We start from the raw sequence: 19,598 nt of genomic DNA on the forward strand, positions 1-19,598 counted from the left end.
CAGCATGCCAATTGCACGCTCCCTCAAAACTTGCGACCTGTGTTTCATTGTGCTGTGTGATAAAACTGCACATTTTAGAGTAGCCTTTTATTGTGGCCAGCCTAAGATCCCTTTCACACTGAGGTGCTTTACAGGCGCAATAGCACTAAAAATAGCACCTGCAAAGCACCTGTAAAGCGCCACTCTTTTCACTCCAATGTGAAAGCCCGAGTGCTTTCACACTGGAGCGGTGCGCTGGCAGGACACTAAAAAAAGTCCTGCAAGCAACATCTTTGAGGCTCTGTAGGAGCGGTGTGTACACCACTCCTAAAGTGTCCCTGCCCATTATAATAATTCCATTTGTACTTATCTTAAAGTGTTGTTCTGCCCCCCCAAAAAAAATTCAAAGCCAGCAGCTACACATACTGCAGCTGCTGGCTTTTAACAATAGGACACTTACCTGTCCTGGAGTCCCACAATGTTGGCACCGCTGTTTCCATCAGCTGTCAGGTGCTGCTGCCATCATTGAGGGTAAGGGTACCAGACAGTAGCCCTACTGCGCATGCGTGAGGTCCCGCTCCTCTCTCCTACTTGCCCGGCAACAGCGAGAGGAGGAGAGATGAGAAGGGAGCCATGCGGTGGAATGACTGGCCGTGGCCCGGACTCCTGGAAGTGGGAACAGGATACCTGTCAAGACAGGTATCCTGTCCCCCCTTCCCCTCGAAAGGTGCCAATTGGAACTCCGCTTTAAGGAACCCTGTAAGGAGTCATGGTCTCTATATTGTATGGGCATAGGTGCTTTTGCAGTGTGCTCTAAGCTATGTATATACCTGTGTGATAGACTGACAAGTGTGTACATCTATATGTTTATTTGCACACCACTCTAGGTACATATCATTGGTTGAAACCCATATTTGAAGAGAAATTCCAGGCAACAAAAAGTATTTAGTAATCAAATTCACCTCAGTAATATATACAGTATATAAAAAAATGAGAATATCTGTTTTTGGGGTTGGGCAGGGTGGGCTTCTCTCACTTTTCCCCTTAAGGTTTTTTCTTTCCTCTGGATGACCTTCTTGTTGCTCTCTCCTTTTTCCTCCAACTCACCCCACCCCAATGCACACACCTTTTCTTTTCTTCAAAGCAAGCAACTTTCACATATTCGTGGTCGGGGTCTTCAGTTAACACTTCTTTCATTGTTAACAGAGCAGGTAAAGATAACATGTTTGTTGTTTAAAAATATCACTTGCGGATTTGAACCATATGGTATGTGCTATCATGCACCTCACATTGTATGTTGAGAACCCTGTTTGACACCATTTAGCCTACCAGGTAGCCTAGAGTATTCTTTGACTATTTTTATTTAGCTGGTTGTACTTTGTACGATTCGTATTTTTCGATTTCTGTTGGTAACTTTTGATTAAAAAAAAACTTTAATAAATATAGAATGAAAAAAAAACTGCAACTGACCTTATCTTGGGTTCTCTGTAAGTGTGGCCAATATACAATACAACATATTGGAAGTTTAGTTGGAGTACATCCTGAAGTCTTTGTAGTCCAGCCTTATATTTCTCTACTTCCTGCAACTCAATTACAGTCATGCTTTAAAGGTAGAGAATTACAGTTAACACAGCAGTGGTTGTTATTAACGTCAGTCCGGGCTACACTGTTGGTTTATATGTGTGTAGCACCCTGGGGTTTAGTCAGGGAACTCCTCACAAATGTACTTGCCAGGAGTAGTTATCTTGGTCAATTGATAGAGATATATTCATTTCTCCCTAAGTTTGGCCTTGTTGCACTTTTCTCTTCTACCACTAGGTGTCCGGGTACTTGGTGGTACTAGATATGAGAAGGGCAACCCAAGGTCAGATTATGAGTATATGCTGCATCTTAGCCAATGAGTAGGGGTTTTCTTGAATCTCTTGGCCTGCTCGGAGAACCTATATATTTGGGTGAGGTCAGGTGATCTATGTTCTGTGCCACCTGGACGGCTGTCTGGGTGGACATCTGTCGCACGCCCCCAGGCTGCTAAGCCGGAGATTGGGCCTATCCCAGGGGCATCTGGCTGCTAGGCTGTGTGAAGGCCTATGCAGCTGTAAAGAGAGCAGCGCAGGGTTGGGATTACAGCTTGCAGTCCAACCAGAAGTGACAGTTCTGCTGGCCAGAGAACCTGTCAGTGGTCAGAGGTAGAAGGGAAGCTGTTGCCACAAAGGGACCAACCACCTTTACCAGGGACCACAGTGCGTAACTGAAGAAAGTACCGGAACCACATTCTCACTGAACATGCACGGTGGATAATCTGGAAATTTCTGGTGGTGATCAAGTCACAGACCCAACCTGCAGAGGAGACACTTGCAGGGCAGCCTTGTAAGTCAAGCCAGGAACCTTGCCAATTAGCAGGGGTGAAGCTTGAGAAGTATCTGGAGTGCCAAGCTAGGGACCCAGCAGGCAAGCATGGGTGATGCTTGAGGGGATACCACCACAAACCTTGGAGGAGATCAAGGGATTCAACGTAGGTGAATCAGAGGGTCTAGTGAGAGACTGGGAGCTCAATGTTGAATAAATTCAGTTGTAGTGGAGATGAAAGGACTGTTACATTTAAGTTAGGAACTGTTAAAGACTGTTACCATAGGAGATAGCATTTCTGCATATGCAGATGTGGTGCCTTGCTGGGGCCCTTTGCCTGCATGGCTGTCTTTCTATTGAAGTCTTGGAGTCTGACAATTGAATCTAGAACTACTTAAGGGTGTCCTGGCCCTAACCCTCTTTCCCCCAAAAATACAAAAAGGACTTCCAAAAGAAATAAAATCTCTTTTACATCCAAGAAGTGTTTGGCGCCTAATGACTTTCACCATTTTTGCACCCACTGTGCCTCACAACCCACTACATATTGAAAGATGTCAGCTATCTTTGGCCTTGGAGGTCCTCATTATACTGGACAAGGCCAGAGACCTTGCTACATGTGAAATGACTTAGTAATTATATATTTTTTTCAGTAGGTTTGTTTGAGCTCCCCTGCATCAATGCAGTTTCGACAGTAGTACATATAAAACTAAAATTACTCAAGATTTGACTTCATTTTGACTTTGAATATTTCTTCTAGCCTTGATTTTTTTAAATCTAACTTCATGTTCAACCTCTTGAATTCTGGTTTTAAATTCCGCTTGCATTTAGTATACTGTATATATCTTTACTTTAAGGGGAATCTAAAGCTAACAATTTATGTGGGGCATGCGGGTCCCTTTAGCTACTGCCATTAACAACCTTAGCAGTATTCCCGAGTCTGGCTCGGGGTGTAATTTCAGAACCAAAAGCGGTAACCCCGAGCCAGACTAGGGATCGCGTCGCAGGATCCAGGAAGAGCTTACTTACCTTGTCCCCTGGATCCTGCAATGTCCTCCCCGCAGTATGAGCGGCTCATCCTCCGCTCAGTTCATCACGGAGCTGAGCTCCATTCCCTGTGAGCGTTGCGACGTGCGGGGACGGAGAATGGCACGAAATTCAAAAAATGAAACACGCACTATATGAATGAATGAATGACTTGTATAGCGCTACCTATGCGACCTGTAGGGTCCCAACACACTTACAACATTGACATACACATACTATGGTCAATTTTTTTTTTTTGGACAGGGTCTAATTAACCTACCAGCATGTCTTTGGAGTGTCTTACAGATTACATTACTGTATGTAATTATTTCACCTCCCTTTTGTCCCTTGTGGTTTCTCCAGTGCCCTGCGTGCAGTTTTAGATTATAAAAACTGTTCTTTCTGCCTGAAAACTGGAGATTGTCCATAGCAACCAAAATCGTCCCTTTACATCAAAAGTGGTTTTAGACTAGCTAGAAAACAGCGATAATAAATTAGAATCACTTGCAGAATTGAACAATAGTGATTTGTGGGGAGGTTCGTCATCAAACACTGAAAAGTAATCACAGCGACAATTCTGCAACTGAGCAAATTTCAGTGTTTTTGATTTGATTACATTATTGAATAATTTTTATTATTATATTATTATTTGGTATAATTATTTATAGTTCTTTATTATAATTTATGATTTCATTTTTTAAACTTTATCATACCTGGGTTGTCTATACTAGAGTCTGGTTTGGACAGATTTAAGTGAGTTATCCCCAAGAATTACAGGCCTACAATATAAATGCCAAATTTCCATGCAAAATAATTGTACCGCTTTCAGCGCCAAAAATCATTAAACAAAAAAAAAAAAAATCATACTGCCAGGGAGGTTAAAAAATAAAAAGTAGAATAGCTGTCCAAAATACCAAGCCATTGACTCCGATTTAAAATCAGAAAAGAAACACTCCTGTGCATAAGCGAACCACCAGACCGGCAATACAGTGGCATAGGCCTTGCTGCCCTCAAGGGTGGGGAACCCTAGAAGTCATAAATGGAAGAACAAAGAGGGCGCACCAGCATTATCCTTGGATTATATTTATTAGAAAGATAAAAAGAAAACTACTCACAAACGGTAATAAATATTCTTGCAGTATGAATAGTCGATAATTCGCAGCATCCAGTCACAGATGAACGGAACTCTCCAGAAGTCACGTGTTTCGAAGGGCACATCCCCTCTTCCTCAGAGCTCAGCAGTCAGCTGCTGAGCTCTGAGGAAGAGGGTTTTTTGTGACTTCCAGAGAGTTCTGTTCATCTGTGACTGGATGCTGCGAATTATCGACTATTCATACTGCAAGAATATTTATTACCGTTTGTGAGTAGTTTTCTTTTTATCTTTCTAATATGATGTAAACTTTTGATCAGGGTCATTTGGGTAGTTTGTTGCCATTTTGATTTAAAAAAGAGTAAACACAGTTGATTGATAATAAATGACTTCAGCCAAACACTAACCATGAGTGAAAGAAATGTTTTTGTGTCATCAATCATTTTCCCTGAAAAACGGCCAAGAAATCATAAATTCTGCCAGGGTATGTAAACTTATGAGCACAACTGTAGCTGCAAAGGGCCAACTCAATATTGAATCCTACGGACTAAAGCCCCATGCACACTATTCGATTTTCTGCAGATTTTTGTCTTCAGATTTGCCAAAACCATATAATGAGGTCAAACCTTAATTACAATTTGTATGCAATCAGGCATGCCCTTGTACTACATGGTTTCGGTAAATCTGAAGACAAAAATCTTCAGAAAATCTAATAGTGTGTATAGGGCTTAAGACTGAGATGCCATTTAAGTAAATTTGCGCGTACAGGCGTCTCAATATTTTTGGCAATAAAGTGTGTATATGTGCACACACACACACACACACAATGTGTAAAGTGGTTTGAGCAGTTTTTGTAGTGTCTCCTAGATGGCTCAAAAAATAAATAAAAAATAAATTAAAAAAAAAGGACACAAAAAGGGTAACATGGAAATTCATGTTTAATAAATACTTTAACATAGAATCATCTTTTCAACAAAGTAACATTTTCTTATGTACAAAGTGTTTATGAAGATTAAATCAATGTACAAAGAAAACAAAAGGTCTTTCTGTATGAACACAAACATACATGCTTTATTGCATAATATAACAAGTTGTCATTCCTATGTGATGTTTGGCTAGTGTTGAAATATGGTGTGACCGCCGTACAAAGTCCACAAACTTTCTCTGTTTCAGAAACTAATATTTGAATATGAGCTGACTCAAAGCCCAAATGACAAAAGGGACAGAATCCTTATGGTATATGATACTAAATACCAGAGGTGGCTGGTGGTATATAGTTTTTCGATGGGTGGCAAACAATTGCCAGTTAGTCTGAATCTGACTATGGGGTTACCCTGCACCCCATATGGACATACGGGCCACCGCTGCTAAATACTCAAGTTGAGTTCAGGTTGTTGGTTGTAACTTTGGTTATATTTATGTTTCAGAAGCCCAATTGTTTTTTTTTTCTCAATTGGGTTTTCCAGGTCACATTGTAGAAATTTCAGGGCTGCCATTGATAAGTTCAGACCCGACTGTGACCTCTCTAGCTGCATGCTTGAAGCCAGTGACAGTAAACTAATATTTCCAAATGGATCAAAAGCTGCAGACCCAGTATTTATTTTATGGCAAGTTTCGTATAAATTAATTGAGCTGCTTTGGTTGCCCCTGTGACGTTTCCCCCCCAAACCACCACTACTTTCATTTATTAAAATTAAGAGGCATTTCCCTTGTAGGTTAGGCAGGTTGTATTGCAGTTCACCCAATCTCTTAGGTCAAGTTCACATATGTGCGGCCACGGTTTTCAGCATGGGGTCCAGATTTGTGCCCGAATTCCCACATGAACTGAACCCAAAAACGCATTGGACCCTTTTGGAATTCCGACCACGACCACCTCGGACATTGAGAGCCGGTCACACTCGCATGTCATGCAAATTAGGAGGTGAAAATGCAACCAATTAGCACATATGTGAACCTTGGCTTTAGTCTTATTCTAACTGTATGACTTTAATTTGCTTAGCAGCATAAAAAGTTTAGCTAGGGTTCTACTGTTAAGGAGGGGGCTAAGAAACATGAATTCTAGGCATATTACTAGGCTTTTCAAAACGTAATGGGGAACTTTAGGCAGGTAAACCAAGATTATAAAAGTTTCTGTGTTTTTATTATAGCAGTTACTATAAAGGATAACAATTCACAAATGCAGTAACACTGAAGATTATAAAAACAAGCAAATCTATTGGTGGTTTACCAATGCTAAGCTGGCATTCACGGGCCTGCTTGACAGTTCAACTGCTTTGCAGGGTATCCAAGTAGGATAACATCCCTGGGTGCTATATAACAACAATTGCAATTTCTTATTGGCCACCGATGTGATGGGTAGTCTCATCAGCCATTAGTAATGGAACCAGGAGGTCAGTGGTGCTGCATGGCAACCATGCAAGCTCTCTGCAATTTTTTTTTTAATATAGCACTCCAGGATTTGGGGCTACTGGGATGTTCTGAAAAGAAGCTGAATACACGTGAAAATACCTAGAGCTAAAGAATACCAGCTCCACATTGTTAAACTGCTCCATTTAAAAAAAAAAACAAAGACAACATACAGAAACAAAAAAGGACTACAATATTTTTAGCTTCCCTGTAACAGTATCCAGCTGTTCTTGGGTGAAACGGTTTCTATTTTTTACATTTTTGCCATATATTTCCTTATAACACAACTAATTTTATAGGCAATAGTAAAATAGCTGCAGCAAAGATTGTATAGCTACTATCTTAAAAGCAATCTCTTGAGGTGCCAACCTTCATTTATGCTAATTTGTATGAATGCATAATAAAATATACTACATGCCTTTTAAGCTCTTTCATCAAAGTTGATTTAATATGGTTGTAACTACTAATGTGAAAATTGGACAAGGTACATCCTTCTATAGTATACACTTGTCTCAATCTCAAGCACTGAGTGTCATTTATCTCTAATCTGTTTTCCCTCTGTGGTCTATATGAGTCACTTCTAATAGCCAATGCCGACACAACAGAATCCTGAATGACGAACCAGCCCCCTTCTCACACTCAGCAGGTGACCAATGTCCTCAGTGCATGTTTCTCATGATTCTGTGTAGAGAGGTGTCCATTCCCTCCAATTAGCTCTCAGATTACACTGAAGCTCTTTGCTTTAGCTCCGCAGTGTATGTGATAGGAGATGCCCCTGCCTTCTACTGCTGAGAAATAGTCTTTGATCTGTGTAGTTTAAATGGATCTGGAGGAAAAGTAGGTGCAGATAAACAGGTACAACCTATATAGGAAGATTTGTTTAATCTGTGTATCACCTAAGGCTAGGCATTTCACTGGGAATATGTAAGGGTTTACAACTTTTTTAATGTACAGCAAAGCAAATCTCATTTGTTTAAACAAAAGCAACTAGTCTTCTTGTGGTTTACAAATATGCACACATACTTTTCTTCCTTGAAGTAAATAGGTCGAAATAGCATATGGCTCCTGCTTTTGCAAATAGGTCTTGGAAGCTGTAGGCCACATCCTCTGGCTGCATAACTTAGCCGTGAACTCAAACAAGTAATCAGACCAGGAATCCTCGATTTCAATAACTATTCGTTTTTCCTGAACAGCAGTAACACAAGTTATATGCAGGTAAATTGTTGGCTACTAATCAGTTTTTGGTCAAAGACTTTTGATATTGTCACCAAGTGGCTTCTTTTATTTAATTTGTTTGTTTTGTTAAAGTGGCCCTAAACTCAGAAAGTGAGCTGTATATGAGTAAGCCTAGGCATTACTTTTCCTACACTCATATCTGTATAGTTGTAATAGTAGAGTCTCTGCCGCCTTTGCAAGACTCTTTGAAGTGAGATTTCTACTGCTTACTGGAGAAGAGTCTGTATTTGAGAACCTAAACTGTATCTATTCCCTTCTTCAGTAGATCATGTACTTCTTCCACCTTTCCTTCTTGACTATTACCCCACCAGTTATCAGATCACCACTCATTGGGGGAGCAGTGGGGGTAAAGCCCTGCATCTGCGGAGAGGGCCAGCTCCTTACAGAGACAGTGGATTGGGGCAAGGCAATTTGGTAATAAGCAAAATGTCAGCTGTGGAAAGCTGATCAATACTGATGACTAGTCCTTTTTCCTCTGCTTGGCGGTTTTGGGTGCAGCTTCCAGTGTTTAGCGCCTCTTTTAATCTTTCGGCAAAGATGTTCATCTGAATTTTTAAAGCGAAATTTTCCACTTTCCTGCTATGTAATGTAATGTTCAAAAGGAATGCAAGTGTAGAACTAAAATCATTCAATATCAGTTACTACTCATGCTTACAAAACACTTCGATGGGAATTATTCTCCCCACCCCAAAAAAATAAAAAAAGTGGAAAACACAACTTTTGGGGGAAAATTTGATTTAGATACATATGCAGTTAATATCTTAATCTGATGAAGAACTGGCATATCAGGGACAATTTAAAATAAAGCCATTTCTTCTTTTACTGCTGAAAATAGTCACAGAATATGAAATATTTATTAATTGGTTGTGCAATTGTCTTTTCATCTGTAACATAAAAGTAGAACAATTTCCTAAAATAGTTCAAAATGGCTTCCATGAAGAATGTAAAATCTGAAAATCTCTAGAAATTGAATCCCATTGATTAATGGGGTTTAAAATCATCCATTCCAATAGTTTCATGCGGTCTACCACCATTGTAGGGAGCTTCTTCTACTACTGTGGGGTTGTAAAAAGATGACTCGCCATAGCTGACATCATAGGGACTTACAGGATTCTCCAACCGTAGTACTAAAATAGAAAAAGATTATTAGAGGGAGTTATTAAAGAGAAATTACTAAAGAACCAACACACTGAAAGTTTATGTACTGTAGATCACAAAACCATGTGAAATGCGGTTCTAATCTACAAAAACCATGGGTGGAAGGAAAGAAGGTTGCCCAATCCCCCCATCACCACAATCCGTGTTGTTAGGGGAATGCCTCCCACAGCGCTATTGTGTTCTGCCAGCGAGGGGGGGGGGGGGGGGTTAAGCAGAACATCATAACTACTAGCAGCTATAGCCACTGGCAGTAATTGAGGTAAAGAAAAATCCCACAGGCTGGTTGTATCCAAGTCAATTGATGGATTGATTTGAATACACACAGCCTGCCCATACCTGGATCGAATCTTTGACAGTTCAGCAGGGACCATGTATGGCTGGATTTACTCACTCAAACTTCTTACTAATTCTGACTTCCGCTACTTGCCTGTGTGGCAAGTAATATAACAAAAACCAAGAGGTGGGGAGAATTATGGACAGATACTACTGAACTCCGACATCTGCAACTGTGATAAGGATAACATAATGGGGTCAATTTACTAAAAGCAAATAGGCTATTCAATTTTGCAAGATTTTGTGGACTGGACAAGTGGAAGAGGACTCCAGTGGTAACCTGTGAAGTTCTGGTGAACTCCATGCCCAAGAGGGTTAAGGCAGTGCTGGAAAATAATGGTGGGCACACAAAATATTGACACGTTGGGCCCATTTTCGACATTTTCACTTAGAGGTGTACTCACTTTGTTGCCAGCAGTTTAGACATTAATGGCTGTGTGTTGAGTTATTTTGAGGGGATAGTCAATTTACACCGTTATATAAGCTGTACACTCACTACTATATATTGTAGCAAAGTGTAATTTTTTCAGTGTTGTCACATGAAAAGGTATAATAAAATATTTACAAAAATGTGAGGGGTGTACTCACTTTTGTGGGATACTCTGTGTGTGAGATATATACATACATACATACATACACACATATACAGTAAAACCTTGGATCAAGAGTAACTTGGTTTGAGAGAGTCTTGCAAGACAAGAGAATTTTTTAAATATATTTTGACTTGATATACAAGCGATGTCTTGGTATACAAGTAGCGTCATGTCACAATCAAGTATAAAAGAGAAGAGTGGTGCCTCTAAGTGTAGTAATATGGTTACATTTAGCAACTTAAATAATGATTAAAAGAGGCACATCGAAGTATGAAGGCATCTGGGGTAAAGGTGTCCACATAGACTGTACTCCTCACTGCAATCAACGTCATCCCTTCCACTCTGCATGCCACAAACGGTTCAAGCCTCTTTCAGATCTCTCTACTGCAGGGTAGTCCTCCTGGTCACGATTGCAGACCAACAGTGGTGAGAGACGGCAGTGCGGAGGATGGTCTATGTGGACAGCTTTACCCTGGATGCCTGCATACTTAGATGTCCCTGTTTTAATCATCAACCATGCGAGTTGCTAAATGTTACCATATTGTTACACTTAGAGGCACCTCTCTTCTCTTTTATACTCAGTAATATTTTGTTTCTAATCCCCTTGTGGATGGACATTTTATGGTTACACTGCTATAATCTTTTTTATATGGACTATAAATTCCAAGGAGATCTAGATATACTATCTATCTATCTATCTATCTATCTACATACACACACACTTTATTTTTCTATACATAAGTATAGGAATTGATAAAACAGACATCCATGCTCACCTCCCTGCTACAGCATCGGTCTGATCCTGTAGCTGTCCCCAGCAGGCTCTACGCCCAAGAACTGAGCAATCACATGACAGAAAATAGTTATGTTTCCCTGGAGAATAGAACAGTAACTGTCAGTCACCGCTCTCTGCTCTGCCCCTTCCACGCTAACTGGAGTGATGGGCTAGGGCTAAGGAGGGGACAGAAGCAGCTGGCTCTGGTTCTCAGCTTCATGCTGAGAGAGCAGAGCCAACTGCCGTTCAGGCATCTGGGTGGATCCCAACAATATGGTCAAGATACTTCCAGAGCCCAGAATGGTTCTGTGATGTAAGCCTGTTGGCTAATTCTGGGTCACAAGAGTGCAAAAGTAAGTGCACTCCTGTGACCCAGAAGAGTAGAGTGACCAAAAAAAGTGTTTAACTCATCAGAAGTCAAGCATGTGAGGCTAGGAGAAGTAGGATTTTTAAAAGTTTTGATTTCCTCAATAGTTTCACTGTGGTAAGTTGCATAAAAAGGGTTTTCCTCCCCACCCAAAACTCTTTGATGGGAGATATCAATAAGCTTTTAAGTGAAAATCAACAATTGAAATTAGAATATCTTCCATACCTGGGTCATTTCTACTTTCTTCATATAGCCGTCGGTGGGAAAAGCTTCTGCTTTTTTTCGATCCACATAAGAAATAGGCAGCTATGCAGACTAAAACAATTCCTAGGAGTGATCCAAAGATTGCACCTAGAACAACTCCGGTGTCACTCACTGTATCTAGGAAAAAGTTAAAATGTATAAGGAGTATTAAGGCTCAGTAAAATAACCAAGAGAAAGCAAAGCAGAACTTCAAGAACTTTAGATAACATTAGATGTAATTGCATAGCTGTCAGGTTTACAATTATGCAAATGATGTAGAGAATAGCAGCTCCACCCCACTTATAATGCAAAGATTAAGGTTTTTTTTTTTGTTTTTTTATGAATTAAAATAAATCGTGTTTTAAGGGTTAATAAAGTCCCCCTTCTTCAGGGAGGAATATGAGCAGAGAAATTAAATCTGAGCTGGGCAAAGCCAAAAGATGGATGTAATGAATTTACTACTTTATTTGTGTCTATGGAACTTTTCTCTAGACCAAAAAGATTTACAGAAGTAAAGTAAAAAAAAAAAAAAAATCCACCTAAGCCCAGCTTAGATTTGATTCTTCTGCTCTTATTTAGTCCTGAAGAGGGGTGATTTTTTTCCTACCCCAAAAAAGCATTGCATTCTCTTGAGGAATTTAAATAAAACCCGAACTGGATTTTATACATGGAGTGGCAGTTCTGTTCTCTACCAAGTTTGCATGTTTCCCTAATAACTTTCTACAAAAGTACTAGAAAAACTCCCATATATAAAAAAAAAAAAACAATTTTTTTTTCCCCACTAGGTTAGGAAGTGAGATATATTTTCCTAGTGAAGACCCATACTGCAAAATATCATCAATCACGATGAACTCTGGCTACCGATGAAGAAAGATGCAAAAAAAAATAAAAATTATATATAATATATATATATTATTATAATAAAATGATTTGCACCCAACACTTGTTGTTACTGACTGACAGCTCCTCTGCCTATCTGCCGCTAAATAAACTAAAGAGGTCACATGGAGTAGGGTTACTTGGTGATGCCATCGATAAACTGGGGCATACTAGGGTGACCCCAAACCATAGTTTATTTAGAGTTATGTAGGCAGTGGAGCTTTCAGTCAGTGGGAGCCAAGCATCGAGTGCAGAACAGTTTTTATATTTTTCTTTGTGTGGGTCAGTGGCCAGCATTCATTTTTTTTCTTTCCATTTTGGCATGGGGTCCCCCCCAAAATCCCTACCAGACCCGAAGCAAAAAGTACTGTGTAAAAGGATAACCTAGGTCAGTCTTTTTCAACCAGGGTCCCATAGTACCCCAGAGGGCCTTCTGGGTTCTTCAGGGGTGCATTGGCAAAATGCCTAGAAATTGCATCAAATTGCCCAGAAATTGTCAACAAGCCAGCGAGTGGATCAAAACTGCCTTTTTGTTACACAATTAGAACCTTGGGCACCGTGTGGGCCAGTCGCTGGCATCTTAATAATTGATGTATTGGTTGATAAGGAGGACATTGGGCGCCTATATCCTTTGTTTGCCACGCCCCTGCCTCTTTCCATCAGCACTGGGGTCACATCAGCTGAGAGAGATAAACCAAAGGGAGAAGAAAAATACTGAAATACTAGTCAGTACCAGTGTTCAAAAGGAGTATTTGCCTTGTAATGCTGCGTACACACGATCGGAATTACGGCCAGAAAAAGACCAATGAGAGCTTTTCATCCGAAAATGCGACCGTGTGTAGGCTCCATCGGAATTTAGCTGTCCGAATTTTGATAGCATGTTCTCAATTTTCCCAACGGAAAAACTTTCTATCGGTAATTCCGATCGTGTGTATGCAATTCCGACACGCCAAAAATCACGCATGCTCAGATTCAACTACGAGACAGAAGCTATTGGCTACTGGCTATTGAACTTCCTTTTTCTAGTCCCGTCGTACGTCACCGCGTTATAAATGATCGGAATTTGATGTGACCGTGTGTAGGCAAGACAGCTTGAGCCAAATTCCGTTGGAATTCCGATCGTGTGTATGCAACATAAGAATAAATTACATCTAACATTCGTGTCCATGTATGGATGTTACTGCATTATGTAATTTGTTTAAATTTTGACATTTTAGAATGGTGTGCCTCAAGATTGTGCAAAAGGCACCTTGACTCAGTTCCATCTGCTGCTTTGAAATAAAAATGTGCATTATTATTTATATGCAACATTTCATGTTTTCCTGACCTGTCTAGTTTAAAAAAAATAAAAATAAAAAGCCCCCCCCCCCTCCCACACACACACACACACTTTTTTTTCCCCCCACCACAACAAAGATTTTTACATGCAAAATCACTGTAACGTCACTTTCATACCTTTAGGGCCTCCTGACCATTCACTTTGGTTTGTTGTTGCCAAATATCCTGATGTTGTAATACTGCTGGTCAGTGTGCCATTGTTCAATGGAGTAACTGTTGAACCTGGAGCTACCGAAGTACTACTGCTATTAAATGGAGTGCTAGAAGTAGATGTTGTGATGTCACTGGAAACACTCATAAAAGTGGTGTTGACTGTGGTAAAGCTTGATGTAGCTGTGGTGGACACATTTGCAGGAGTCCCATTGATGACTGTGTTTTCCGAGTGACCTGTTGTACTGGATTCATTTGTGGCTGTTGTGTTCTGACTATGTGTGGTTAAAGAGAAGCCAGGCACAGTAGAGTTCTGTGATGTTGAACTTGATTGGGTAGTTAACTTGGACACATCTATAGAAGTGGTGAGGTTTGTGGTTATAGTTGAGGTACTTAGAGGAGTGACACCACTAGATGAAGAATTTAAAGTGGTGGAAGCAGTTGTAGTTGGGGTTGTATCAATGCTGGTAGCAGGTGCAGAAGATGTCAAGCTTTCACTTAAAGAACTATGGATAGTCTGCAAAGTGGTAGTTGTGTTATTGCTACCTGACTGGACACTAGGGCTTATAGTAGTGGGATCGATTGTAGAAGTCCCATCTGTAGTCCCTTTTACTTGGCAACTGGTCCAGAGTATGGAAATGGCCATTAACACCACAATCTCTCTTAACCTTGATAGCATTGTTCCTTACGAAGTATATGATTAAACCTGTAAAACAAAGACATGTATTATAGCAATCTGATTGGGTGGTGTAATTTATTCATGAGTGCCAACATCTTCCATTAAACTGGATAAGACTTTCAAGCCCAAAAAAGGACAAATCAAACACAAATAATCACATTTAACAGATACCTCCCACTACCGCCCCCAGCAGTGGTCCCTTGAGCCGTGGGGACTCACGTGGTTCACATGACTCCCTGAGGCTGCAGAGAGAGCAGAATAGTGAGGTTTGTGTGTGCAGCAAGGATGATCTCTGCTAGCTGTCGTGTCTAGCCCCAGGGATCTTACTCAGGGCTTTCTTGCTCAGAGAATGGGTGCAGGAACTCCCCCCTTCTGAGTCCCCCCTTGTCTCCGCCCCCTACCCACCTCCAAGAACCTTCCCTTGATTCCAACCCCCTACCCACCTCCCAGTATTGCCTCAAGTATCATTTGCTAAATAAATTTCTATGGAATTTGTTCCTGTCTAATAGCAAGAAAAGTAGTAAAATTAGATGCACTGGAGCCAGCAACAATAGACCCCACCCCAGTAATAGATCTTCCCAAGCAACAATAGATTCCCCTCCCACCAATAATAGACCCCATCCCAACAACAATAGGTCCTTCCAAGCAACAAAAATTTCTCTCCCAGCAATAATAGAACCCATCCCAGCAACAATAGATCCCTCACACAACAATGGACCCCACCCCAATAATAGGTTCCCCTCCCAGCAACAATAGATCCTTCACAAAACAATAGACTCCCCCCTAGCAACAATAGTCCCCACCCCAGTAACAAATCCCCCCCGCAACAATAGACCCCACCAACAATCGTTCTCCACACAACAATAGACCCCCCTCCCACACAAACAATGGACAAACCACAACAAAATACTACCCTCAGCAACAAAAGATCCACCCCAGCAACATTAGACCCCCCCCCCCCCCAGCAGCATAAACAGATCTCCCAGCGGTCAGCATTATTAGACCCTCCAGCAGCCACAACAATAGACCTCTCCCTCAACAGTAGATCCTTACAAGCACCATAAGACACCCCCCCCCCCCCAGCAACAACAGATTCCCCACAAGCAATAATAAAACCTCACACAAATTTAGATTCCCACCAGTGACCATAAATCCCCCAGCAGACAGCATCAGTAGACCATCCAGCACACCCTTTGCTATTACATACATTTTGGTATTTTGCATTCCCCCCACGTTCCCGCTGAAAAAAAAAAAAGCCCCGATCTTACTAGCCTGCATAGTTGCCATGAATGTACAGCAGCCAGCAAGGATCTGCTAGCAATAAAAGGGTTAATCATGTGTCTAGCCATATAGGGATCTTACTAACCTAAGATCTCTGGTGGCTAGAGACATGATTAACCCTTTTACTGCTAGCAGATCCCTGGTGGCTGGACATATTTAACCATTTCATTGCTGTCGGATCCGTGATGGAAGCACATAAATCAACCTTCTTGTAGAACCACGCGCATATTAAATCAATGCCCCGCCCCTGATTACAATACATGCTCTGCCTACAGAGGCTTTCTGCACACACAGGAAAAAAAAATAAAATAAAAAAAAAGTGTCCCTAAAAACCTTTTAATTGAAATTTTGGCAACTATGGTATTACTTGGATGGTCTCTTGGATGATCTCTACAATCCCAACCAGCTTCTAAATGTGTTTGGCTGGCTTTGGGAGGGTCACGATTTTTCCCTAAAGCCCAGGTGATTTATCATACAGACAACGCTATCCAAATGAATAATGTCCAATATATGGCTTTTAGTAATATTTGGTATTACTGTTGGCAGCCACTAAGCTAAGGCAGTGTTGTCAACCATCAGTATTTTTTAGTATCTGGTTGGTTGGCAAAACTGAGCTAAGGTCACATTATAAACGTTTTATTAAAAAGGGAAAAACTTATGCCCCGTACACATGGTTGGATTTTCTGATGGAAAATGTTCGATGGGAGCTTTTTGTCAGAAATTCCGACCGTGTGTAGGCTCCATCGGACATTTTCCATTGGAATTTTCGATCTGGATCTAAAATTTTCAGACAACAAAATCTGTTGTCGGAAGTTACGATCGTGTTTACACAATTCGGACGCACAATGTTCCACGCATGCTCGGAAGAGCCACACTGGCTATTGAACTTCATTTGTCTCGGCTCGTCGTACATCACTGCGTTCTTGACGTTTGCAATTTTCGACCAACTTTGTGTGACCCAGTGGTGGCCCGGGTGCTGCCTCCCCTCCTGTAGAACCCCCCCCCCCCCCCAAAAAAAAAAACCTGCCCGTTTTTTTGGAAATTGTTTTCTTTTTTTCTTAAAGTCCTTTAACTAAGTGCACTGTGTCCGGGCACCATACGCACTATGGGAAGCGCCACATCGATGTGGCGCTTCAATTGCAGGCTCTTAACCCGCCTTGTGACGCAATGCAAAGTGCCGATTAGCTTCCGCCTGTAGAATAACTACAGACGGGAGCATTGTTTAAATTTACAGGTTACTTCCGAAAGGTAGGAGAGCGCGCCAGGCAGCTCTGATATTCAGTTCACTAACTCAGTGAACAGGAGATCTGTGCATAGTCACTCGTCAGCATCATACTACTGAGCGTCCCTGTCACAGCCATTCAGTCACAGAACATGCAGCTGACACAGCCGATTTCTCCAGGAAAACTGACACTAGGCTAATCTGCCATCAGCTTCACTGTGCTAGCTGCCCCTGTCCCTGAATCCATCCCACCCACCATCCATCTGTCCCTGATCCCATCCCACCCACCATCCCTCTGTCCCTGATCCCATCCCACCCACTATCCTTCTGTCTCTGATCCCACCTCCATCCTTCTGTCCCTGATCACCACCATCCCTCTGATCCCACCACCAAAGGCAAACATGTAAGATATTGCAGTCCCTAAATGTGATGACTGTATTAGTTTTATTAGGATTAGGCTTTCTTGTACTTAATTGTCTGCGGTGACCTCTGCCTATTGCTGTTTCCTGAGCACCTTTTTTGTGTTTCCTGTTTTTTTTTCTCTGGTGAACGAGGAGTGTGGCTGGGCTGTCAGACAGATTGATGTGTCATTAGAACCTGATGTATAATGCAGAGCCTGGTATAAGATGTACATAGCCCTGTCTATAATGTAGAGGCTGGTATATGAAGTATAGAGCCCTGTGTATAATGTAGAACCTGGTATATGATGTACAGAGCCCTGTGTATAATGTACAGCCTGGTATATGATGTACTACAGGGGACGGAGTTGGTGGATTATACATGGGGAGGAGCTTATGAGAAGTGGGATGGGTCAAAAGGGTGGGTGGGGTCTAGCCCCCCCCCCCCCCCCATCTTAAAACTTCACCAGCCGCCACTGGTGTGACCGTGTATGCAAGACAAGTTTGATCCAACATCTGTCGGAAAAAAATCCATGGATTTTGTTGTCGCAATGTCCGATCATGTGGGGCATAAGTGTTGTGGTTACATTTTTAATGTTTATCATCGTTTAAAATGGTTTTAATTTCTGTTCTATAGGTAAACACATCAGACAGTGCCTGTTATGAGACTCCCTTTGTCTGATGGAAAACTTCAGACAGCTCAGTATGAACTGTCACTGCTTTGATTTTGCATTTACAGCTGGGTGCAGGTAGTTTGCTGTTTTTTTCCCGAGGATGCAGCAACACTGTTATGGCCACAAACACACTGGTTGATAGAAACTCCACAGCAACAATCCTGAATGTGAACTGTCTATGGAGTCAGTTGGAGCTTCTATTCACATGCAACTGCTCTGATAATTATATATATATGACCAGCAGCAATGACGGCCATTGATTTGTACACAGTACAAATCTGCCAGTTGCTGCTGTTTGCATACAGTGTTTAGAACGGATTCTATTGTTTCTTGCAAGCAGCGCCCATGTGAATTTGACATTTTAACATTTTTAGCTGAAGCTATTGATCTCAGGAAAATGCTTTTTTTTTTGGTGGCTATATAGGAGAAAGACCATATTATCAAAAGTATTGGAATGCCTGCCTTTACACAAACATGAACTTTAATGGCATCCCAGTCTTAATCCGTAGGGTTCAATTTGGAATTGGCCTTCCCTTTGCCGCTATACCAGCTTCACCTCTTCTGGGAAGACTGGCCACAAGATTTTAGGAGTGTGTCTATGGGAATGTTTGACCATTCTTCCAGAAGCACATTTGTAAGGTCAGGCACTGATGTTAGGGAGAAGGCCTGGCTCGCAGTCTCCGCTCCAATTCATACCAAAGGTGTTCCATTAGGTTGAGGTCAGGACTGTGCAGGCCAGTCAAGTTCCTCCACCCCAAACTCGCTCATCCGTGTCTTTATGAACCTTGCTTTGTGCACTGGTATGCAGTCATGTTGGAACAGGAAGGGATCATCCCCAAACTGTTCCCACAAAGTTGGGAGCATGAAATTTGTCCAAAATGTATTGGTATGTCGATACCTTAAGACTTTCCTTCACTGGAACTAAGGGGCCAAGCCCAACCCCTGAAAAACAACCCCACACTGTATTCCTCCCTCCCATCAAATCATTTGGACCATTGCATAAAGCAAAGTCCATAAAGACATGGATGAGTGAGTTTTGGGTGGGGGAACGTGACTGGCCTGCACAAAGTCCTGACCTCAACCCGATAGAACACCTTTGGGATGAATTAGAGCGGAGACTGCGAGCCAGGCCTTCTCGTCCACACCAGTGCCTGACCTCATAAATGCGCTTCTGGAAGAATGGTCAAACATTTCCATAGACACACTCCTAAAACTTTTGGACAGCTTTCCCAGAAGAGTTGAAGTCGTTATAGCTGCAAAGGGTGTGCCAACTCAATATTGAACCCTACAGACTAAGACGCCATTAAAGTTCATGTGCATGTAAAGGCAGGCGTCCCAATACTTTAGACAATATAGTGTAGATTAAAACCATCTGGGAAGAACTGCTGGTTAGAAATATTTTTTTTATAAAATATTAAAAAATGGACA

The 19,598-nt window shown here is 41.5% G+C and overlaps 2 protein-coding genes across 2 annotated transcripts in view; one reads left to right on the forward strand and one right to left on the reverse strand.

Annotated features, from left to right (window-relative positions):
- Positions 1-19,598, forward strand: part of ANO3 (anoctamin 3) — a 371,821-nt gene that overhangs the window by 206,159 nt on the left and 146,064 nt on the right. The window lies entirely within an intron of this gene.
- Positions 5,359-19,598, reverse strand: part of MUC15 (mucin 15, cell surface associated) — a 29,054-nt gene continuing 14,814 nt past the window's right edge. Inside the window, exons 2-4 of the mRNA XM_077460836.1 lie at positions 13,884-14,622; positions 11,532-11,687; positions 5,359-9,207 (exon numbers count right to left, since the gene is read on the reverse strand). Coding sequence (XP_077316962.1) covers positions 9,062-9,207; positions 11,532-11,687; positions 13,884-14,595 — 1,014 coding nt within the window. The 5' untranslated portion in view covers positions 14,596-14,622 and the 3' untranslated portion in view covers positions 5,359-9,061. The remainder of the gene's footprint in view (positions 9,208-11,531; positions 11,688-13,883; positions 14,623-19,598) is intronic.

This window comes from Lithobates pipiens, unplaced genomic scaffold (assembly GCF_037356315.1).
Source record: "Lithobates pipiens isolate NorthernLeopardFrog02 unplaced genomic scaffold, aLitPip1_a1.2 Scaffold_10, whole genome shotgun sequence".
In the NCBI taxonomy this organism is placed as follows: domain Eukaryota; kingdom Metazoa; phylum Chordata; class Amphibia; order Anura; family Ranidae; genus Lithobates; species Lithobates pipiens.